The sequence below is a fragment of the Pelodiscus sinensis genome, chromosome 19 (assembly GCF_052426305.1).
Source record: "Pelodiscus sinensis isolate ZL-2025 chromosome 19, ASM5242630v1, whole genome shotgun sequence".
Lineage (NCBI taxonomy): Eukaryota > Metazoa > Chordata > Testudines > Trionychidae > Pelodiscus > Pelodiscus sinensis.
The window spans coordinates 19673618-19698664 of record NC_143070.1 but is presented as its reverse complement, the minus strand read 5'-3'; the positions used below and the strand labels follow the sequence as shown (position 1 = coordinate 19698664).

General features: G+C 50.7%; 1 protein-coding gene across 1 annotated transcript in view; it reads left to right on the top strand.

Moving 5' to 3' along the window:
- LOC142818214 (uncharacterized) overlaps positions 1-21675 on the top strand; it is a 43056-nt gene extending 21381 nt beyond the window's left edge. Inside the window, exon 4 of the mRNA XM_075912884.2 lies at positions 1135-21675. Within this exon, the coding sequence (XP_075768999.2) occupies positions 1135-2879 (1745 nt within the window). The 3' untranslated portion in view covers positions 2880-21675. The remainder of the gene's footprint in view (positions 1-1134) is intronic.
- Positions 21676-25047: the final 3372 nt, after the last annotated feature.

The window sequence follows — 25047 nt, the reverse complement described above, 5'->3', positions numbered from 1 at the left end:
GGCACACAGCGTTTCTGAAACCGACAAAAACATCATTACAAGCAATCATACAGGAAGGTTACATGTGCTCAAGGGCGGGCCTTCTGATTGCTATGGACGTTGCAGATATTGTGGCCCGCTCTGTAGCAACTGCTGTGTCTATGAGAAGGGTTTCATGGCTAGCACCAGCAGGGACACCTAGGGATCTACAGGCCAAAGTGGAAGATCTCCCCTTTGATAAGCTCAAGTTGTTTGCAGAGAAAATATATGAGGTCCCCCACACAGGCAAAGACTCGCAAACAACATTACGCACACTCGGGATGTATGTTCCCCCATTCCGACGCAGAAAATATTTTACATATCAACAACGATATGATTTCCAGTTTAATAGGCAGCAGAACCATCCTTTTGATCAGGTGCACGCACCCCAAACAGAGGCCGCAGCGCAGATGCCCCCAGCCACCTCATCCAACTAATTCATCAACATGTAAGCAGCAAGTTTGATTTCTTTGTCGAGGGCATGCACATACCAATCGTAAACACTGTTGCCACCAAACCCATTTTTCACCATCCTCTACGGCCCTATTACCACCAATGGACTGAAATAACATCCAACAAATGGGTATTGGAGATTGTAAGGAAAGGTTTCACCATCCCCTTCATTTCCCTTCCTACCACCACATCATCAACCCCGTCTCTCTTCAGGGACCAATCTCATGACACGCTCCTACAGCAAGAAGTCTACCGCCTACTTGCTATTGGGGCAATATAGAGGGTCCCAAATGAGATCAGAAGAAGAGGGTTTTATTTGCAGTACTTCCTAATGCAAAAGAAAACAGGCAGTTGGAGGCCCATCCTCGGTCTTCGTGGTCTGAATTATTACCTTCGAAAACTGCACAAGGTGAGTAACTCTCTCATTTTCATCAAGTCTAACTGTGACCGTTCAGTGTGTCTTCAACTCCAGTCAGAGCATTGTGGGTGGGGGAAGGCTGGATTCTTTTCTATGTGGAAGGGTTGTGAAGAAGGATGATGAACTCAGCTCATGATTATTCAACCATTATTTGAGTGTGTTTCCTTTTTCTGTTCCTCTTTCAAAGTTTTCCTTTCAGTTCATCATAGAGAATAACTCCTGTCTGGATTCTTTCTCTATCCCAGCAGGTGATGGGATGGTGAATGAGAACAGTCTTCAGCAGGAAGGATCAGAGCGAATGGCTCCAAGTGGGATGTTATTAGGAAGATCTAAAGGCCATGTTTTGCAGAGTCTTGAGCAGGGAGAGACCTGTGAGAGTCAGCATAGCCCAGAAATGCAGCAGGGAAACCATCCAGGAGAAGGACAGGGTAAATCCAGTCATAGAAGCATAGGGAAGAAAAGAAACAAAATCGTTCAACGGAAAATCTCCCATCAACAGTCACCCTGCACTTGCAGTGACTGTGCAACTCTTATTGAACATGAAAGAACCCACACAGGAGAGAAGCCCTTCAAATGCTCTGACTGTGGGAAAAGCTTCAGTAAGAGTTCAGCCCTTGTTAGACATAAGAGAACCCACACAGGGGAGAAACCCTTCACCTGTTCTGACTGTGGGAAAAGCTACAGTTGCAGCTCACACCTTGTTAGACACAGGAGAACCCACACAGGAGAGAAACCCTTCAGCTGCTTCAACTGCGGGAAAAGCTTCAGGGAGAGCTCAGCCCTTGTTACCCATTGGAGAACCCACACAGGGGAGAAACCCTTCACCTGCTCTGACTGTGGGAAAAGCTACAGTTGTAGCTCACACCTTGTTACCCATAGAAGAACCCACACAGGGGAGAAACCCTTCAGCTGCTCTGACTGTGGGAAAAGCTTCAAGGAGAGCTCAGCCCTTGTTACCCATAGGAGAACCCACACAGGGGAGAAACCCTTTACCTGCTCTGAGTGTGGGAAAACCTTCAGTAAGAGTTCAAACCTTGTGAAACACAGGAGGACGCACACCGGAGAGAAACCTTTCAACTGCTATGACTGTGGGAAAAGCTACAGTTGTAGCTCACACCTTGTTATTCATAGGAGAACTCACACAGGAGAGAAACCTTTTAGCTGCTCTGATTGCGGGAAAAGCTTCAGGGAGAGTTCAGCCCTTGTTACCCATAGGAGAACGCACACAGGGGAGAAACCCTTTACCTGCTCTGTGTGTGGGAAAACCTTCAGTAAGAGTTCAAACCTTGTGAAACACAGGAGGACGCACACTGGAGAGAAGCCTTTCAACTGCTATATCTGTGGGAAGAACTACAGTTGCAACTCATACCTTCTTATCCATTGGAGAACCCACACAGGGGAGAAACCCTTCAGCTGCTCCGACTGTGGGAAAAGCTTCAGAGGGAGCTCAGATCTTGTTACCCATAAGAGAACTCACACAGGGGAGAAACCCTTCAACTGCTCTGACTGTGGGAAAAGCTTCTATCAAAGATCACAACTTGTTACCCATAGGAGAACTCACACGGGGGAGAAACCCTTCAGCTGCTCTGACTGTGGGAAAAGCTTCCATCAGAGATCACATTTACTTAACCATAGGAGAACCCACACAGGGGAGAAACCCTTCAGCTGCTTGGACTGTGGGAAAAGCTTCAGGGAGAGCTCAGATCTTGTTACCCATAGGAGAACCCACACAGGGGAGAAACCCTTCACCTGCTCTGAGTGTGGGAAAAGTTTCAGTAAGAGTTCAAACCTTGTTATCCATTGGAGAACCCACACAGGGGAGAAACCTTTCAGCTGCTCTGACTGTGGAAAAAGCTACAGTTGCAACTCATACCTTGTTACCCATAGGAGAACCCACACAGGAGAGAAACCCTTCATCTGCTCTCACTGCGGGAAAAGCTGCAGTCAGTGCTTCTGCCTTACTAACCATCAGGTAATACATAGAAAATAGCTACCCCATAACAGCTCTGATTGCAGAAAAGGCTTCATAAACCAGTGCAACTTTGTTAAACATAAAAGAATCCACAGAAGAGAGAAACTATTCAGCTGCTCTGACTGTAGGAAAAACTTCAGTTAGAGCTGAAATCTTGTTAGAGATTGGAGAACCCACAGAGGAGAAACCCTATAACCTGAGTTCCTTTTAAGCTGTGTGGTCATGCCACAGCCTATTCAAGGCCATGTGAGCTCATAGGGCTTGAGGAGGGGGGAAATATCTCAACCCTGGCCGAGACCTGCTGTGGCCAGAGGCCTATCCCTCAGCCCCAAAGCTGCCATGGCAAGGAGCGGTGTCTCTTTTAGGGATGTTAAATATTGGTTAATTGAATAGTTGATTAACCTCATGAATTGTTATCCATTAGTCAACTAGTCTAGTCCCCATCTGTGGGGCTGGCAGCTAGCATACTCTGGCCCCACTCCCAGGGAGCCTCTTGCCACCTCATACTGCTGACTCTGTATCAGAGACAGCAGTCGGGATGCCAGGTTAGAGCTGGTTCATGAGGGGGAGCCAGTTTAAAAACTCGTGGACCAACTCCCTACCACCCTGCACTGCTACCTCTGAGACAGAGGCAGCAATCCCTGTCCAGTGGGGGGGGTGGTGGTGTCTGAGCTCCCAGACAGCGCAAGCCAGAACTGAGCTGGGCTGCCTATCCGCCTAACTCCTAATACCCTTTAAATTCAGAGCTGCAGCAGGGGTAGGTCCCAGACTCAGTTCAAGCCAGGAGTGAGCTGGGCTGCTGGCCAGCCTGCTAAAAAAATTTGCTGGCAAGGAGCAGGGAGTAAATGCATATAGTCTGTAGAATTAACCTATAAGCTTTTGCTTATTGGTTAATCGACTATACTATTACACTCCTAGTCTCTTCCCCATCCCCTTTCACAATAGCATCTGAGCTGGGGGAGAGAGCTTGCGGAAATCTCTCTGGGATGTAGCCTTTCAGTGGTCTACATGTCTATCCCCTCCATCTTTGAAATCACACCCCCAGCTGGAACCCTTTACCAGTGTTCCCGCTAAGAATTTTGTGCACCCTTTATCTCCAATCCTGCATTGTGCCCTCTTTGCCCATACTTCTGGACAGGGTCCTCTTCATCCTAAACTCTTCACTTTCCTCCCCGTCTAATCCAAAGTGTAGTAATCTGTAAAGCATAAAAAAATGAGTGCATCATCCCTCACCATTGACTCTCTAAAGCTCATTCTGCAGTTGCCATTAAGTGCGTCTAGGTGTGAAATACATATCACAAGTATCACCAGCTCTCCTGATCTTGGCATGAGTCTGGCAATATTTGGCATTTTATGAACTTATAAGCTGCTGGATACTGAAAGCTGGGAAATAAGGTTAATTCTCTTTACTGACTCAGGGGAAAAAAAGGCAAAAGTGCCCAAAATGTAACCTTGTCAGGGCACAAGCAGAGGGGTGTGTTCATGCCCCTCCCCCATATGCCATTGTCCTCAGGATGGGAGAGTGTCCTTAAAACAGGCAGATCTCTAACTAAGGGCAAGCTGAGAAGTAAGGATGTTGAAACAGCTACCTGGTTAAACAGTAGCATTCAAATCAGTTAACTGTTTCAACTCAAGTCCTGCTGTCTAGCCCCACCCATGGCTGTGGGGTCCATCAGTGGTCAGGGTCTTGCTGCCTGGCCCCGCTGTGGCTGTGGCTTCCCTGGCCCTTGCCACTGGTATTAATTGGCAAGGCCTGGTTAACCAGTTAACACCCCTACCTAGAAGCCTGACACTCCAACTACACTGATTACCCCTCCAATTAATTCTCCCCAACCCAAGAAGTACCTATTATACCAGGCAGGAGATAATATAAAGGCCTTCTTAGTGAATTTTCAAAGGGCCTGCCTGGGGTACAACTCCCCAAAGTCGAGTACATGATGGAGCTCAGGCCACAATTCAGTTGACCCTTAGCAGACATGGCAGCTGAAATGCCTGGGGAAAACATGAATAATTACGAACTTTTTAAGTAAGAGGCCACAATTAGGATGGGGCTCATCATTGAACATGCCCATCACCATTTGGTCCTGCCTAGAGCAGGGGGCTGGACTTGATGACCTTCTGAGGTCTCTTCCAGTTCTATGATTCTATGATTTCAGAGCCCTAAAAGGGAAACCAGATGTGGCATTACCCTAACATGCTTATCAGATTTTTAAATCACTGGGACACATAGATATCAGGAGCAAATATTAAGACTATGGAAGAGACAACTCTCCTGATGAAAATGGAACAGTTCCTGGAGGGTCTTCCTAAAGATCTCCAAAGATACATCCAAGATGGGAAGCCCAACACCATAACAAAGGTGGGAAGAACCAGAGCCAGGTGACTGATGGTGATGGAGGGAAAAGAATCCTGACAAGCATTTGAGGGTGTACCAGAAGGGGCACCCATGGAGAACCACCACCAGGGACAAGCCAAGGGAGGCAACAGCCACTCTCTCATCACACAACCTCATTCTCTAGCAATCCACCTTGCTCCAGTGACAAGCCAGCTGGGCGATATTTTAAACATAATGAGTTGAGGCACATGAAAGCTGACTGCCCCAAGAGCACCACCAAAGTGCAATTCATTGCACTGGGGTCAAACCAAGAGGCCTCAAGCCCAGATGTCTCCTGGATACCCTCAGAGCAAAGGGAAACTGAGTGTGAGTGAGAAGATGGTTATTGCCTGGAGAGACACTGGAGCACAGGTGTCTGCAATCCACCAGTCCCTAATGGACCCTGAACTCATCAACCCAGAGTCTAAAGTAATTGTTCAACTTTTGAATCCAGACTCTTTTGACCTGCCTACATCCACGTTGCCTGTTACATACAAGGGCTGTCAGGAACTTGGATTATCCCTTTCCTATGCTGGTGGGAGAGCACTTAGCTAACTATCTGAGACAAGCTTAGAAAGTGACAGTGGTTACCCGCAGCAGAGTTAAGCAGGCCTCCAGGCCTAGCCCCATCCTTGAACCATTTACAGGGGTCCAATCTATATCTCCTAATACCCCAGAGCCAGAAACAGAGATGGAGATGGTAGAGCCAGATCCCAGACTGGTATCTATAACAGCAGCAGTAGATCCACTGACAGACCTGACCAGAAAAAAAGCAACCAAATGCAATAAAGTGGACTAGGAAGTGTCAGGAAGCTTTCAAGTAGCTTAAGACTGCTATTATGTCTGATGCTGTCCTATAGGCCCCAGACTATGACAAACCTTTCTTTGTCACTATGGATGTGTCAGTACGTAGTATGCGGGCAGTTTTGATGCAAGCAGGTCCAGATCAATTCCACCCTATTTTGTTTTTCATTAAAAAACTCTCCGAGAGGGTAAGCCACTTGTCTGTCTCCGAGAAGGAAGGCTACACTATTGTATATGCAATTAGAGAAGCTATGATCATATATTTGGGGATGACACTTTCATCTGCAGACTGACCATTCTGCTCTGAAGTGGCTTCACACACTCAAACAGACTAACAAGAAACTCCTTTAGTGGAGTTTGGCTCTCCAAGACCTTGACTTTGACATACAAATCTCAGGAGCTTCTAACAAAGTGGTTGATGCACTCTCCTATGAAAGTTTTCCAGCCTAAGCCAGTTAAAACTCTCCTTTTAAGTCACTGTATTTCATGCATGCAGGGGATCTTGTTTCATTCTTTGTGTATTCACTAGTGAATTTAGTGTGTGAATTTAGTGTGTGAAAACATTTTGTTTTCTCCTAAACCTCCAGAAAAGAAATCACAGCCAACATGGACCAACCAGTCCAGCACTATTTGTGATTTGAGAGGTGTGTGATAGAGAGGAGTGCTAGCCTTTTCTCAACATCCCAGCATTCTGTAACCAAAGGGTTAAACTAGAAAGTGTTGACAGGAAGCCTGAAGAACCAATAAAAAGAAAATATTGACATTTGAATTGGAAGAGATACCTGCTTGCTGTTTTACTTTGTGTGCGTTTTAAGCCAGGAGCTGGGGGAACAAAGTAAATTGAACCAGGCAAAATTGCCAAAGAATATGGGGCATGGAAATAGACTGGACTTTGGAGCATGGGCATGTGAGTAGATAGGAAATGTGATCAGGTTATTTTCTTTGTTTTGTTGTATAGTTAAACTTCTGTGTGCTAAGTCCATGTCTTTCCCCGAAACACACACAGGGTATGTCTACACTACCCCCCTAGTTCGAACTAGGGGGGTAGTGTAGACATACCCACAGACTGTAACCTTAAGCTGAATCCCAGGAATGAATTTCTGTTTTTAATTTGTTCTTTTCTCAGTTGCGTTAAAACATCTAGCAATCAAGTATGCTTTATCAAGTATATCATTTTGTTTTGTTAATAAAATCACCTTTTTTAAGGCAAAGATTTGATTCTTGTTTCCTGGACGGTAATAGGTCTGTATATCCATGCCTAAGACTGAAAGTTCATCTAGCAGAAATTACAGGATTCCTTTTTTTTCCTGCCCCCCAAGGTCTCTTGTGGTAGAAGAGTGTGGGGTACCCCTCTGGAAGAAGTTCCAAATGCTTCATCCTGGGTTCAAGAAAAAAGGGATTTTCACTTGGTGGTGGCAGCCTATCTCCCAAGGCCAGGGAATCTGTGGCTTTGGGGAGCTTTTAAGCAGAAGCCTATAGAGGGAAGATATTTTATATCTTGCGGGCCCTCATCTTCTGCACTCAAAGTGTGAGAGGAGGGAACAGCCCTGACACCATCACTGGAGATTTTTAAGAGGAGATTAGATAATCACATATCAGGGATGGTGTAGATGGTGCTTGGTCCTGTCATGAGAGCAGTTCTGTGATTCTGTGGCTGCATACAGCTCAAAGCAAATGCCATTTTTAAAACAAATTAAGGGAAAATGAGAAAGGTTAAAAGAAAACTCGTAACCCTGCTCTGTGGCATGGGGACATCACAAACCACCTATGAAACATGGATCTGTTCCTTGCATGCCCCAGACAACCCCCCCCCCCCCCCCCACTGCTCAGCTCTGCTGTGGGTCAGACAATTCCTCTGGTGATGACCATAAGCCTTCAGGTGCTAGGTGACAGAACCTTCCTTCCCAGTGTCAGCCCTCCCCCCTCACATCAGGGTAATGATCCCCTCCCAGTGGGTGCAGGAGTAAGAGAAGGTGCAAGTGCCAAGGGATTCTGGGGGTGAAGCAGAAGGGCAGACACCTGCAGGGGAGGGGAGACGCAGGGCAGGTGTGTAGAGGGAAGTGTTAGAAGAGGGGATGAGAAGGGGTGGCTCATATGATCAGAGTGGGGCTACTGGAGGTGTGGGCACAAGAGAGAGAGAAGGGCTGGTGTAGGGCAGCAGGTTGCAGGAGAGCTGAGGGCAGTGAGAAGGGCAGGAGTCAGGACAGCAGAGGAGGGTGAGGAGTTGGGAGGCAGCAGGCACCAGGAGAGCTGATGGAACGAGGGGAGGAGACATGGCAGCAGAGAGAAAAGGTAAAGGTTTAAAAATATTTATTAATAACTTGGGTGCAACAGCGGCACATCAAAATAAGCCACATGAACTCAGTACTGGTGCACAACACAAAATTAATTTTGCTCATGCGAGGAAACTCTTAGGCTATGTCTACACTGACAGGTTCTTGCGCAAGACCATCTTGTGCAAGAACACGTCCACACTGCCATGTGCAAGCTGTGCTTTTGCACAAGAGCATCTATGGCAGTGTGGACGCTCTCTTGCCCAAGAAAGTGCTGATGGCCATTTTAGCCATAAGGCTTTCTTGCACAAGAAATTCACGTTGCCTGTCCACACTGGCCTCTTGAGCAAGGGGCCAAAAGGGCTTATTCCTCAGCAGGAGCATCATAGTTTTTGTGCAAGAAGCCCTGATTTCATACACGAGAACATCAGTGTACTTGTGCAAGAACACATGGCCAGTGTAGAGAGGAAGCAAGTTTTGGCGCAAGATCGCGCCAGTGTAGACACAAGGGGAGGGAGGGGGGGAGGGAGGCAGGGGCAGGGAATCAGTGCTGGCTCAGCATGTCTGCATGGTTTAGGGGAAGGTGCAGGGAAATTGAGCTCAGCTGGGTTGCAGAGTGGGGTGGTCTGGGGAGCTGGGCTGGGCTGGGCTGCAGGGTGGGGGTATGTGTGGAGCTCAGAGCTCAGTTTGGATGCAGGAGGAGGGAGGTGCCGGGAACTGGGGTTAGACTCAAGGGGAAGGAAGGGCAGGGAATCGGCACTTGGCTCTGTAATTTTCGGGGCTTGGGGGAGGTGCAGGGAAACGGGGTTCAGCTGTGCTGTGGGGGAGGCATGTAGGGAACCAGTGCGGGGCTCAAGCTGGGCTGAGGTGGATGAGGGAAGGCATATGGAACAGACAGGCAGCTCAGCTGGGCTGTGAGGAGCTGCAGGGAACTGATGCTGCACTCCCTTGGATTGTGGGGGATGGTTTTGGGGGAGGTGCAGGGAACCAGCGGGGGTTGTTAGCTCAGTTGGGTTGCAGGGGATAGAGGTGCAAAGAAGCCTAGTGGGTAGGGGGGAACCAGGAGCCCTGAAATGACCTCCCCTGGTCCAAAAATCCCTCATCTGGGACCGGTCAGGTCCAGAGGGTGCCAGATCAGGGAGGTCCAACTCCTACCCAAGTCCCCTCCTTACACCCTCCTTCGCAGCCAGACACCATACCTCCAATCTGCTCCTGCTCCCTCCCCCTAGCCAGCCTGCTTCTGCACCCTACCTACCACTCAGACCTTGCCCCCTTCCGCCCCCCACCTCCCTCCCAGATCCTCCACCTCATCCCTATCCCGCTCCTTGGCAGCCCTGCCATCCACCCTGGCACCATACCTCCAATCTGCTCCTGCTCCCTCCCCTACATCCAGCCTGCTTGTGCACCCTACCTACCACTCAGACCTTGCCCCCTTCCGCCCCCCACCTCCCTCCCAGATCCTCCACCTCATCCCTATCCCGCTCCTTGGCAGCCCTGCCATCCACCCTAGCACCATACCTCCAATCTGCTCCTGCTCCCTCCCCTACATCCAGCCTGCTTCTGCACCCTACCTACCACTCAGACCTTGCCCCCTTCCGCCCCCCACCTCCCTCCCAGATCCTCCACCTCATCCCTATCCCGCTTCTTGGCAGCCCTGCCATCCACCCTAGCACCTAACACCACCCTATCCCTGGCCCCAGCACCCTGCCTCACACCCCAGGACTCAGCACCACCCTGGCCCCAGCACACTGCCATCCACACTAGTACTCAGCAGCACCCTGTTCCTTGTCCCAGCACCCTGCCAGTCACCCTAATGCCCAGCAGGACCATGTCCCTGACTCCAGCACCCTGCCACCTGCCTGCCCCTGCACCTTGCCCGAGCACCACGCCGCCTGAACCAGCATCCTTCCGCCCTCGCCCCAGCCCCAGCACTAACTTTCACTCTGTCCCCTGTCCCCACCAGCACATTTGGGACCATATTAGTGAGGCTTATTGGTGCTGGGTTTTTTGGAGGGTTGTGGGTTTGTTTGTTTTTTGCATCTCACTTGTGTGGCTCCAACTGACTTTTCTGTGGGTCAGTGACCCTTGACTCAAAACAGGTTCCTCACCCCTCTCATAAAGACAATGCTAAAACCTTTTGAGTTTGACATAATATTTTATTTAAAAATGAAGCGTGGTCAACAAGCCCTGATCTCACTGCAGCATCATAACACTCCTGCACCACCTGACCCCAAATCTGAGCCTATCATACCCCCCGTCCTGAGCCTCTTATATCCCCAAACACCTGCATGCCCACATCCTCAGTCTTCTGCCACAACACTCCTGTACCATCCACACACCACAGATCTGTGTCCTGAGCCCATCATACTCACAACCTTCTTGCCCTGAGTCCCTCACATATCCAGCAGGTCCACTCCTGCACCTCACATCCACAATCCCATGGCTTGCTCAGCACAACCTTCCATCTGAACCCAACACTCCTCAGTCTGGAGCCCCCTCCCCGAATCAACATCCCCTTCTGCATCCAAATTCCCTCCCAGAGCTTGTACTCCTCACCCCTTCCCACACCCAAATCCCTCATTCCCACAACACAGCTCCTGTCTCAACCTAGTGAGGGTATGTCTACACTACAGCGCTAATTCGAACTAACTTAGTTTGAATTAGTTAATTCGAACTAAGCTAATTCGAATTAGTGCATCTAGACTTAAAAACTAGTTCGAATTAGCGTTTTGCTAATTCAAACTAGCATGTCCACACTGAGTGGACCCTGAACTGAGGTTAAGGGTGGCCGGAAGCAGTGCCAGCAGGGCATCAGATTAGGACTTAGAGCATGGAGCTGCTGTCTCAGGCTAGCCGAGGACTGTGCTTAAAGGGACCCGACCCCCACCCCGGACAGACAGCTCACAGGGGTTCCCCGCTTGCAAAGCACTCCTGGCTTGGAGTGCCCTGAGTGCCCACACTTGGCACATCACAGCACTCGGCCATCAGCCTGGCTGCACTTGCCGCAGGCTGCCATCTGGAGGGGGGGGTCAATCGAGGGGCTTCAGGAGAGCTTCCACTCCGAGGAGCCCACAGAGCCAGCCCAGTCCTCCCCATTGTGGGCTCGTACCCCATTCCTCCCTCACCTCCTTCCACTTACCCCTCCCTAGCCCCCCTTCCTGATGTACAAAATAAAGGACACGTGTGTTCAAAAATAGAAACTCTCTTTATTGAACAAAACTCAGGGAGACTGGGAAAAGGAGGTGGGAGAGGGGAAGAGAGAGGGTGGGACAGGGAAGGGCAACTACAATATCAGGGGTTTGGAACAGGTCCCATATGAAGAGAAGCAAAAAAGACTGGGACTTTTCAGCTTAGAAACGAGGAGACTGAGGGGGGATATGATAGAGGTCTATAAAAGCATGAGTGATGTGGAGAGGGTGCATAAAGAAAAGTTCTTCATTAGGTCCCATAATAGAAGGACTAAAGGACACCAAATGAAATGAATGGGTAGCAGGCTTCAAACTAACAGCAGAAAGTTCTTCTTCACAAACCAAATAGTCAGCCTATGGAACTCCTTGCTGCAGGAGGCTGTGAAGGCTAGAACTAGAACAGAGTTTAAAGAGAAGTGAGATAAAGTAATGGAGGTTGGGTCCATGGAGTGCTATTAGCCAGGGGGTAGGAATGGTGTCCCTGGCCTCTGTTTGTGGAAGGCTGGAGATGGATGGCACGAGACAAATGGCTTGGTCATTGTCTTCGGTCCATCCCCTCCAGGGTACCTAGTGTTGGCCGCTGTTGACAGACTGGCTACTGGGCTAGATGGAGCTTTGGTCTGACCCAGTACGGCCATTCTAAGCTCAGGGCTCAGGGTCGGGGGGTCTCAGTGGACCACCTTTATTTTCATGCAAACCTGCTCCTGGGTGGCCAGGCTGGCAGCTATCCTGCCCTAGATGGCCACTTTCCTGTGCCTAGTGCGGAGGTCGTGGATGAGGTCCACGATCTCCGCATTAGACCAGGCGGCCGCCCACCTCTTGCAGACCTGGGCAGGCTCCTGGGAGCCGCCAGCCTGGTCCTGGGAAGAGGCGGAGGGTTGGGTGGCAGCGGGTGGCTGGCTCAAGCCATGCCAGGTGCAGGGTCTGCTGGCTGGGTGCTGGCAGGCTTGCACCTGGCACGGGCACCGTAGCCAGCCCGTGCCCCTTTAAGGGCTCCGGGGCCGGGAGGGGGGCAGAAGAGTTTCCCTGGTGGTGCCCAGATTGGTCACCAGGGAAAGCTGAGGAGGGCTAGCCTCCCAGTAGTTCAAATTAAGTGGCTACACAGCCCTTAATTCGAACTACTTAATTCGAACTAGGCATTAGTCCTCGTAGAATGATGTTTACCTAGTTCGAATTAAGCGCTCCGCTAGTTCGAATTAAGTTCGAACTAGCGGTTTGCATGTGTAGCCCCTATCAAAGTTAATTCGAACTAACGTCTGTTAGTTCGAATTAACTTTGTAGTGTAGACATACCCTGAGCGTGTATAAGGGCTGGGGATAGCAAGTGATGAAGAGGAGGGGAACAGAGCGAATGAAGCCTCAAGGAAGAGGAGTGGGGAGTCTTGGGGAAGGAATGTGATTTTCATGCACTGGTCTAGACTCAGTCTCTCTGTCCCAGAAATGCAACTCATGTGCAGTAGAACCCTCCCCTCTCCTGGTTCTCTCATTAGCCTGACGGCTCTGTCAATCAGGTTGATTTGGAGTGTTGGCATCTCCTGGAGGCTGTCCCATTGACTCTTCCCCTTCCTTTTGGGCTGTGGCTAGTCAACCAACACCTCCTCCCCACACCCCATCCTCCGCGGTGAGTTTTAGTGAGGGGCCAACAGTCCCCTTACACACACATTGGCTGTTGCACCTGTTAGACAGCAGACCCCCATTGGTCACATTGAATTGAGATGGCCAGATCAGATCATCAAACATCACAATCAGATATTGGGGAAGTGGGAGGCACCATCTAGTGGCCACAGGAGTAATCACCTGCTTCTGGCTCTGTGTGCACTGGTTGGGGGGATATCTGTACTGACTCCAGGTAATAGGACACCTCATATTACACACTGCTGCTTGTGACAGTTCCCTAGTCGCCCTTGCCATAGGGCAGGTAGCACAGGATTGTTACCCCCAATGGCTGGAGGAAGACACAAAGGCTGAGAAAGGCAAAGGACCTTGTCTGATGTCACATAGCCAGTCCGGGGCAGCATTGGGATGGGAACCAGATGTCTGACTTTCAAACTCACCATCACTCTGAAGTTTCACACCCTGACTGATCAGAATAAAGTGACCTCAAAATAGCCCTTCCTACTGACTTTTCATCCAGTAGTTTAGAAGCACTAGAACATTAAAGAGACTCAGGAACTGCTCAGAGATAACCAATGGCGAGAAGCAGAACAATTATTCAGGCAGATGATTGGTTCTGGCTCATTTGTTGGGCCTTAAAGAGAACCACAAAGTCCTAAGTCTCCTCCCTGTCACTGCCCCCTCCCCCTCTCCCTTCCCCTGCCCCCAGCTCATCCAATTAGCACTGAGTCTCTGAGGGGTAGAAGTTAGAAAGTTCTTTCCCTAAATGGCCCAGGGACGTCTCAGTCACCCATAGGAATTGCTCTCAGAGCATCTGCCTGTCCCATCTCTGTGTGAGGGTTTCCCACCACTAGGGCTAGAGAGCGGCCTCCTCCCTGCCAATGAGGAGGGAACAGGGAAAAGGGAAACCGCACAAGATAAAACACAATATCCCCAGTGATTCTAAGGGACAAAGGCCCATTGCGGGGGGAACCCCCACCTTAACCAAGTATTGTACATGCCTTTTGTTTGGCCTGAATGGCCAGGTGGATCAGGCTGCATTGGTACTGAACATCTCAGAGACTCTTATCTTCTCCCCGGGGACATCTATCTTCTAGCTGAGTCGAGTGTGGGAAAGAAAGCTCCTAAGAAGCTCCTCCTCATGCTCACATTCATTACTCTGAATTCTCTCTGGGTATGGCTACATTGCATTCCTCCTTTAAAAAATGAGGTTTAAGGGTTATTTTGAAGGAAGGGGTTCTTTTCAAAATAACCCCTTTTTTTCTTGAAATATGCTATTTTGGAAAAGCGGTCGGCCACCATTATGCAAATGAAGCATGGGAAATTGAAATCCATGCTTCATTTGCAATTTCTCTCTCAAAGGAGGAATGCAATGTAGACATACTCTCTCAGTCCTCAGACCTCAAGAAGAAAAGCCCATGCAGGAAAGCCACGGGGGGGTGTCTCTGAGATTGTCCTTGCCCTGCAGCCTGTCCCACCTATCCATTGTCATGGACTCTCTGTGAGAGTCATTGCCTCCCAATACTCCTCCATGGTCCTCCCCACAAAGCTGATTAGTTAGAAGAGAGTGCCATTCAAGGACACAATTGTTCGGTGCCCTGGGATGCACTGAGTGGCTGAGCTGTGGTGAGGAGAGTGTCTGTTGTTTTTGTCCTGTTGTGTTATCCTATTTGTCTGACATGCAAGAGGTCTCTGTGTCAAACCCAGGCAGAAGACCCCTGTTTCTCCATTAAATTCCTTCTCTGCTCCCTTTGTCCCATTCCTATCTCCCACACAGCCCCAGCTTCTCTGCTTTCTGCCGCACTGTCTAGACGGTAGGCTTCTTTTGAAAGAAGTTCTTTTCTAAAGAGATCTTCCAAAAAAGCATTTTGTGAAAGACTGCGTCCACATACAACAGCATATAAAAAAAGTGATCTGCTTCTTTGAGCAAGAGCATCCAGACAGATTGGCCACCCAGAACCACTTCAGGAAGGGCTTTAGGTCACCAGCTGCTTCTGAGTGCTTGTGCCAGAGCCTTGCAGAGATGACATGCTTAAAGGGACCCCGCCTCCTGGACAGCCCTTTCTCTGCTTCTGCTGCATGCTTGCCTACCTCTTTGAGGGACAGCAAAGCTCTTGCAGTGCCCACTGTGGCTGTCCTCCTCTTTTTAGGATGCCACAGCTTTTTCCCTTGTGTCCTGGAGCTGGAGCTGTCCCTGGGCATATGATGGCCCCACATGGCCATGCTGCTGCAGCACTTTGCGACAGATGCCTTCCTGGTCCTGACCAAGCTTGACCTTAAGCTCATTCTTGGGAGCCTCTCCCTGGGTGTGGGAGCTACACTCTGGCGACCGCAACCCACTGTGGCGAGGTGTTTCTGGTGGCATGTGAGGGGTTCAGGGTGCGATCACCCCCTCTTAGTCTGGGGGGGGTGTCTGCGGACCCTCTTGTCCTCTTTTGGTCCCTCGTTGTACCCCGGGTTCCTGCTATGGGGCCCAAGTCAGGACGGAAGGGGGGATCAGCAAACCCTAAAATAGTTACCTGTCCCTGCGGGATGGGGCCGAAGCCCCTAGTCTGGGATCTCCCCCCTCATGGGGTCCCGACTTGTACTTCGCTACAGCTATGGTCGTTGGGAGCAGGATGCTCCTCTAGGAGAGGGAGGGGGACCCGGTCCCACCCTCTCTCCGGGTCCCAGCCCGGGGCCCTGAGCGTCGGGGCTTGCTAGTGCTCCGGCGCAGTGGACGGGGGGTCACTCCCTCCGTAACCCGTCCACCCATGGACACCAAAAGTGTCCTGCCCCGGGCTCCTTCCTCCCTCCTGGTGGCTCTTGGCGCTGCCGCCTCAACCCCCAGAACTTACCCTGGCTCGGTCGCTCGGATCCTGGGTCGTCCGGGGGAAGTCACCGGGGAGAGCTCCCTTGGCCGGGTTCGCTCTCGGCTTGGCTGTTCCCTCCGAGTCTGGCGTGGTGGGGTTCGGCCCTCGTCGGAGGAGGGGCTGGCCGACCGCTGGTGGCGACGGCTGTCCCTATGGCCCCGGGGCCAAGGTCTGGCCGCCCGCCAGCCTGGGTGGTGCTCAGGGTCTGTCCTCGGTTGGGGGCCGCTCCTCCGCCGCTGCGGGGAGGCTGCCCCCAACCACGCTGGCGGCGAGCCTTTTCAAAGTGGCTGCGCCCCGCCCCTCCCCACACATTTCTCTACTTGCACATTTCAGGAAGTCTGTTCTTGGAGAGAGAAAGCATCTCCCATTTCCCTCAATACCTGGGAGAAACTGCTCTGATCTCAAACAAAGAAGAGTGAGAGAAAAACCCTTCTTCCCGGCTTTGTCTACACTGGCAGCTTCTTGCGCAGGAACAGCTGTTCTTGTGCAAAAACTTGCCTGCTATCTACATTACACGAGCGTTCTTCCACAAGTAAATTTACAGTATAGCATTGTAAAACAGGGCTTCTTCCAGAAGGCTATGTCTAGACTGGCATGATTTTCTGCAACTGCTTTTAACGGAAAAGTTTTTTGTGGAAAAGTGTCCATGCCAATCTAGACACGGTTTTGAGCAAGAAAGCCCTGATTGCCATTTTCACCATCGGGGCTTTTTTGCACAAAACAGTTTTCAGCTGTCTATACTGGCCCTTTTGCGCAAAAGCATTTCCGGAAAAGGGCTTTTGCCCGAATGGGAACGTCAAAGCATTTGCGCAAGAAGCACTGATTTTGGACAGTAGAATGTCAGTGCTTTTGTGCAAAATCAAGCGGCCAGTGTAGACAGGAGTTGCTGTCATCTGGAGTAGCCCCTGTCTGTGGGAACCCCACTGACAGGGACTGCACCAGGGTCCGGAGCAGCCTCTCTCCATGGGGAGTCCAGCTTGCTGTGGACAAGGGCTGCTCCGGAAGGGACTGGGAGCTGGTGGCAGCCCCAATGTGACCTATCATTAACCGGTTAACTGATGAATGAGAATTTACATCCCTAAGGAGATGGACTACAACTGCGTTTTTTAAGTTACTGCAAAATTAGCAGCCCAAGAGCCATTAGCAGCCCAAGAGCCCAAGAGCCATTAGTGGCCACTGGGGCCCCTGACGCAGTGGCCCCAAAATATGAGCCAGCAAGCCACTGGCAGCCAGCCCTCCACCACTCCCCAGGAGCAGTCTGCCAGCTCCCAGGAGCCTGACAGGGGCTGGAGAAGGCGAGCGCCTTCCTGGTCCAGGGTGGAGATCATGGACCTTATGAAGGTTTGGTGGGGATGCCCCCAATGTCCATGATCTCTGCACTAGATGGCAGAATGCACCGTCTATGGCAGGATAGCTGCCAACCTGGCCACCAAAGGCCACATGCAAACCCAGGAGCAGGTTTGCATGAAAATCAAGTTGGTCCGGCGAGACCTCCAACCCTTCCCCTCCCACTTCTTCCCCCTTCTAGCTCCCTCCTTCCAGCATTCCCTCTCCCACCCTCTCTCTTCCCCTCTCCCACCTCCTTTTCCCAGTCTCCCCAGAGGTTCATCCCCCACCACAGTTTTGTTCAATAAACCCAGTTTCTATTTTTAAACATGCATGTCTTTTGTTTGACATCAGGAAGGGGGGCTAGGGAGGTGTAAGTGGAAGGACGTGAGGGAGGAATGGGGCATGAGCCCCCAGTGGGGAGGACCGGGGTGGCTTTGAGGATCCTTGGGGTGGAAACTCTCCTGCAGGGCCTCCTGGATCCTGGCAGGCCCCCGATGGACCCCCCGTATGGCAGCCTGCAGGAAGTGCAGCCGGGCTGATGGCAATGACCCCACGAGACACACTGGCATGCCCAGGGGCAGCTCTGGCTCCATGTGGCCAAGTGCTGTGGTGTCCTGAGTGTGGGCACTCAGGTCAGTCCAAGACAGGACTGCTTTGCTGTCCCTCATTGAGGTAGACAAGCAAGCGGGGAACCCTGAGAACTGTCTGTCCGGGATGGGGGTAGGGTCCCTTTAAGCACAGAGCTCAGTTAGCCTCAGGCAGCAGCCCTACACACTGGCTGTGTCTACACTGGCAAGTTATTCTGGAAAATCAGCCGCTTTTCCAGAAAAACTTGCCAACTGTCTACACTGGCCGCTTGAATTTCCAGAAAAGCACTGACGATCTAATGTAAAATCATCAGTGCTTTTCCGGAAAAACTATGCTGCTCCCTTCAGGCAAAAGTCTTTTTCCGGAAAACTGTTCCGGAAAAGGGGCAGTGTAGACAGCACAGTAGTGTTTTCCGCAAAAAAGCCCCAATCACGAAAATGACGATTGGGCCTTTTTTGTGGAAAAGCTCATCTAGATTGGCCACGGACGCTTTTCTGCAAAAAGTGCTTTTCTGGAAAAGCATCCTGCCAATCTAGACGCGCTTTTCTGAAAATGCTTTTAACGGAAAACTTTTCTGTTAAAAGCATTTCCAGAAAATCATGCCAGTGTAGACGTAGCCACTAAGTCCTAAGCTGGCACTGGTTCTGCCCAGCCTTAACTTCGGTTCCGGATCCACTCAATGTGGATGTGCTATTTCAAAATAGCAAAACACTATTTCAAAATAGGTTTGTGTGTAGATGTGTTAATTTGAATTAGTTTAATTCAAATTAACTATTTCAAATTAAGTTAACTCAAAATAATGCTGTACTGTAGATGTACCCAAAGACTGTCCATCATCTACAGTGGAGTCATGCAGTGATTTCACTGCTGTGATAATAGACCCGATCTCTCTGTGGGCTCTTGTGGAGCAGCAGGGATCCTGCAGCGGTGTCTCGGGTGGAGTGGCCAGCAGTACCTTTATTTCAGTGGGTCCTCAAAGTTTTTGGCCTGTGGCTCAATGTAAACCTTTCCACAGACTACCAGTTGGTAATGAAAAATCACCTTTAATTACATAATTATGCCCAAGCCATTTTGATAATGCTGCAGCTAAGGAGACTGATTTACTTTCAATTATTAAACATGTAACCCTTCTGCCAGGCCCAGTAAATAGCAGCAAGGGCCGGGTTCAGTATCTAGGGGTCTCCTCCCAACGAGGTAATACAACACCGGCTCGAGCCCCCACCCAGTGACCTGGGAAATCTTACATACACCTCTGGGTGCCTCAAAAGAGGCAATTCTTCCCCTCTCACAAGCTCAGAGCCTCAGTATGGTAGCAAACCTTTAATAACATGAGGTAACAGACATCTGCATTAAATTGGGGAAACACCACAACTCAACTCGGATTTACCAACCAAACAATGAGCAAAGGCCCTCCCCCCAGCCACAAATCTCCCCAATGAGCAAAGGCCCTCCCCCCAGCCATAAATCTCCCCAACTCCCAAAAGTCCAACACCCCAAAAGTCTCAGCCCTGGGTTAGTGCCGCCCCAGGGTTCAAAAGTCCACCCAGCAGGGTTTCACCATCCCAACCTGGAGGGGGTGGGGATCGATGCACTTTACGTGGTCCGGCGGTGGCAATGGCTCCGCCGTCAACGTGAGTCACTCCGCCACACTCAGGTGAGCCGCCTCCACTGTCCAGCTCCGCAAATCCACCAACCATCTCAGTCCACGCTCCTGCCGCTGCTCCGCCGGCTGTCTGCTGCCGCTCCTACCAGCTGCAAGCTGCCCTGTCAGCTGCCCGCACTCACCTGTCAGCTGCCCACACTCACAGGTCACCCTGCCAGCTGCGTCTACTGTCCACCTGCGCTTGCTGGTTGTCCCTTGCAAACTGCTCTGCTAGTAGCCCAGCACCAAGCTCCCCTCAGCAACAGTGGTTTCAGCACAGCACCAGGCACCCCTCAACAACCGTGATTTCAGCTCTTGCCCACAGCACAGCACCAGGCTCCTCTCAGCACCCGTGATTTCAGCTCTGGTCTGCAGTACAGCACTGTGATTTCAGCTCATAACAGAGAAGCCTTAGCACTAGTGCTCCACTGGCCCACAGTGAAGTTAACTCCACAACTCGCAACTAGACTCCTAATGGAATCTAAATTAACTTTGATATTCCACAGTGAAGAGAGGAGGAAGTGCAATCAGTGTTGTTTAGGCCTTTAAACAGGGTCCCACCACCAGGTACAAAGACCTGTCCCCAACCTCTCTCAAATTGACTGGGTTTGGAACCCATGCCCCTTGTCTAGCGAGTGCTACTTAGTTTATGGCGAATCCCTCTGGCATAAACAGTTCCACCATTCCATTGTCCTTGATTCGCATAATCAGGGTAACAACACTTTTATCCCCCCTGCCTTAATAACAGAGAGACTGGGGCTCCCACAATGGCCAAAGTGACGATTTGGGCTGCTGTGAGCACATACTAGACAGGGTGGGTGTGTCTATGCAAATTGGGCTCAGCCCCTGAAGTCTCTTTGCACCACTTGCCACAGTTCACCACTAGATGTCAGGATAGAGTTTACCCTGACCCTGCTTACAAACAGATTAAGCATTTTTAACTTTCTCATCTTAGTTTATGATGAGAATATTGTAAAATATTAATTTATGCCCAACACAAAAGGTTTCAATGTTTTATTTAGTTATGGTAGGGATAGGCAATTTTGTCTGGGTCAGGGACCACTGACCCACAGAGAAAACAAATAGGGCCATACAAGTGACACAAAAAAAAACTTCTCTCAAACTCCCCAACCCTCACTGACATTCCCCCCAACTAAGACACCTCATTCTTCTTGTGCTCCATTGGGTGAGGGGAAGATTCAGGGAGGACTGAGGTTCAGGACTTCCAATAGGCCAGATTTTCGTTTCTGGGGAATTTTATGGACCCCCCTTAGGTTCTGAGGTGTGGACAAAAATAAGGGGTTCTGTGTGTGTGACAGGGCTTCCAGAGAATGGGATCGAGATGGGGGTGCAGGCTCTGGGAGGGAGGTTGGATGAAGTAGGGGGAGAGTTTGCGAGGTTTGGGTGGGAGGTAGGGTGCAGAAGCAGGCTAGGAATAGGGTGTCTGGCCAGCAGGAGGGAGCAGCAGTAGAGTGAGGGTACTGTTAAGGGTAAAAATCCTATGTTTGTAATGTTTAATGGAAGATCAGTCCCATGACACTGGGTCTGAGAGGCCAAGGTTTTCCTGCCTTGAAGCAGAAAGGTAAACAAGTTCCAGTCAAAACCAGATTTACCACAGAAGTTTCCCTGTAGGAGCAAACTCTGTGCTGGTCTCCCTCACAGAGTTTTCCCACCTTAGACTGCACAAAAGGCTGGCAGCCGAACAGCTCAGTGCTGCCCATTCTAGCAGCAGGTTGCACGGGGGTTTTCCTTCCAGGTCATCTAGACTCTGGACCAGACAGCCACAGTCATACAGAAGAATCCACATAAGACCACTGCCAGCAACCTTGCCAATTACTTACCAACTGGTGTGGGGAAGACTACAAGGGCTCTTCTCAGTGCTCCTCTCTGAAGGCTCAACAGGAGCCACAAGATATGAGGTCCTGAGTGACCATTTTGGGAACTGTGAAGAAGGTTTCTATAAACTTATTGCAATACTAACCTTATTATTTAGACTCAGTCAGAGACTTGTTTTGTTTAGTGGGCTTTGGGATTGACTGCTGTACAAGTTAACTTGTTCTTTGTTATTAAACTACTTTTGGTTACCCCTTAATTCCCTATTTGTATAATTTTTCCCTAAATAAACGTTTCATGTGTTTGGTTTACCTACAATGAATTGTCCTCTTTGATTGATTAAGGGAAAGGATTGAGAAGGGAGGGACACCACCAGATGACAGATCTTTGCTGTCACAGAATGGGACAGAGCATCTAATATTGTTAGGGGACCACCTGCAGTCTTATCTCTAAATTCATTTAGCTACCTAACAGTATGGTGTCTGGCTAGGAGGGAAGGTGCAGGAAAGGACTTGGATAGGGGTTAGACCTCCCTGGTCCAGTACCCTCTGGTCCCAAATGAGGGATTTTTCTGGACCAAGGGAGGTCATTCAAGCCCCCTGTTGCCACCTCTCTCACTGGGCTTCCTGGCACCTCCTCCCACGCAGCCCAGCTGAGCCCCCTGCTAGTTCCCGGCACATTCCCCCATCCCAGCTGAGCCCAGCACCAATTCTCTGTGCTCCCCCCCCCCCACAGCACAGCTGAGCTGCCCATCTGTTCTGTATGCCTCTCTCCCACAGCCCAGATGAACCCTGTGCCAGGGTTCCTGGTGCCTCTCCCCTGCCTGCAGCCCAGATGAGCCCTGTACCAGTGGCTCTTCTTTGATTTAAATGGCAGAGCCATGCAGGATGGTGCCAGCTGAGCCACCTTTTAAATCTAAGACCACTCGCGTGGCTCTTACTCAGTTTAAAGGGCAGAAGGGTGGAGGAAGGCTGTTGGGAAGAGGGCATGGCCTGGTACTTGCATGCTACTGCTTTGCTGGCTGCTCCCAGAGTCCACCAGAGCAGTCAGGCACAGCCTCCTGCTGCTCCTATTGGCTGGTTCCAGAGCAGCAGGAAAAATCTTTAGGAAGGTCCTTGTGTTCCCCTGAGAGGGGGATGGGGAGGGGAAACAGCAGCACACAGCTGCTTCTAGCTGTGTTGCTGTTTCTGGGACATTTTCAGTGTTTACAGGGCACTGGGTCAGAAGATTAAAATTCAGGACAGTCTTGGATTTTCAGAAGGTATACTCTGCTGCTTGAGGTGATTCCCCACCTGTGGGGCCAAAGGTGAGGCCTTAGCCAGGCAAAGTGATGACTCTGGGTTCTTAAGTGAAGCAGTGTCAGGTGGGGAGATACTTATATTTAGGGAAGGAGTCCTGAGTCCAGGCACCCTGCCATGGTCCCTGCCTGGTGTCCATCGCAGGGGTAAGAGTTAGCCCCCAGAACAAGCACTATGCTGCATAAGAGACACCCTTGCTATTGAACCCAATAGACTCAGGGGCAGGCCCAGCTCAGGAGCCTCAACTACACTTACACAGACTCTCTGGCACAGCACACAGGGAACAGACCTCGCTTGGCCTGGCTGGACAGCCACAGACAATATTCCCTTTAAGCTTTTCCATCCACTTGCAGAATTATTTGTATCATTTGCACTGAGAAATGTGCAATAGAAACAAAATCCAGCTGGGAGGCTTTTGAGTCTCTCCCAAGCAGCTGAACAAGCACAAAGCTCACAGAGAGCACTGCCCACAGATACGTGGTCACACATAGCTCTGCCCTGCTCTGGCTCATTCAAGGCCACGCCTCTTCCTGGGATCCACTGGGAACAGGCCTTAGGTCTCTAGCTTATGTAGGCTCACACCAAGGTGTTGGGAGGGGGGAGGAATGCCAGGCAGAGGCCAGTGATAGAAGAGGCAGCACCTGCCAGGGCAGCAAGGGAGGAGGGGGGACTGCAAGGAACAAGATGTCACATTTCTGCCTGGTTTCCAGCAGGTCCTTTTGTGTGTGAAAGGGACTGTGACCAGCCAATGACAGAGAATAAGATGGGTGGTGAGACCCTGGTGGCAAGAGGATCCAGCCACCTCTTCGCTGCTTGGCTCTGGGTCTTGGCATGGGGCAGGAGAGATGAAGCAATGGAAGGGAGGCAAGGAGCATAGAGTGTCAGTTGCCAGCCGAGAGTCATAGGTGTCCCTCTTGCCTCCTGGAACTGCCCCTCTGAGCCTCCAGCTGCCTGTCTCTTGCTGTGTGCCCTCTTGGGGGGTCTGCTCACTCTGGACTGCAGGGGCTTCTCACTCCCAGAGGGAACAATGCAGCCTTCTTCTCTAGCCCAGAGCGATTCTCAACCAGCATAAAACAGGAGGATTTGTGGTGCATCTGAACACAACACAGGTAACACAGGCTGCAGGTGGCACCATTGAGGGGAGGGAAGCTGACAGTGGCTGCATGTTGGCAGTAAGGGGCACTGCAAGGCCAGAGAGGCAGGGGCTATGGGTCATGAGTGAGGGGCACCATCAAGCTGGGAGATGCCCAGTCTAGTAACAAGGGGTTTGGGGTGGGGAGTGAGGGGCACCACAGAGCTGGGATTGGGGGGGGGGGGAACAAGTAGCACCAGGACTCTTGCCACCAGGGTCTAGCTGCCCAATGCTGGGCTCCCAACCACTTCAGCCACCAAGTCAGCCCAGGATGTACGGCAGGAATGGAGCGAGGAAACAAGTCAAACTGTGGGTGGCAGGAAACAGTCTCATCTTCCTGGGTGGGGCACAACAACAGCCTTTCTGTGTGGCATGGCTGCTAAACATCTCAAACAGAGAATTAGAGGCCAGAAAGGCCCCACCAAAGTAGCTCAGTGGGAGAGTGTTAGACTGAAGAGTTAGAGGTCCCTGGTTTACCTCCAGGCTTTGGCATGTATCTAGGTGTAGCAGGGCCCTCTCTGCTCTCATTGAGATGCTAGTGCCTCTTGTTAGCACATCACCTGTTTTGGCCAGAGCTTGGCAGTGGAAATTCATGTTCATCTGATTAGCCACAAACTCTTCCTCAGAGTTGCTGCCTCCTGCCCTGTAACATGTGGGTGGCAGTCATTGCTAGAGGGATCTATTTACATGTAGCTTTATTAAAACACTCCTTGTCGGCCTGCACCCAGATCAGTATGTCACTGGCTCAGGGGTTTCTCTCCCCAGCACACTGCAGAGAAAGCCCTTGTTTGTTAAAGGGCCTCAGGTAACACAGAGCAAAGGGAACTGGGATTCTAGACCTGTTGACTCCCTGCAACACACACACAGCCCAAGCCCCTTCAGTTTTCCAGGCCCCTGCCCTGACTTGTGTTCCTACCCACATCCTCACCCTGTCCTGAGCTTACTGCACTCCACTCTACACTTTAATGTCTTACGGGTCCTGTCATATCACAACTCCCTCCTGCCTTGAGTGTTTCTCTTGCCCACAGCGGTGTCCAGTACCTGTAAGAAATGTGTTATTCACCCCTGGAAGCAGTTCCACCATGCAAAGGGACTGGCAGGGGCAGGACATTAGCCCTTGAGGGCAAGAATGGGTGTGTCAGGACATCACAAGGCCTTTTGCAGCACCTCAGCTTATTGGCTAAAGGAGGTTGGGAGGTGATGACCTCACAGAGAGTCCATGACAATGGCTAGATGGGACAACCTTCAGGGCAGGAACAA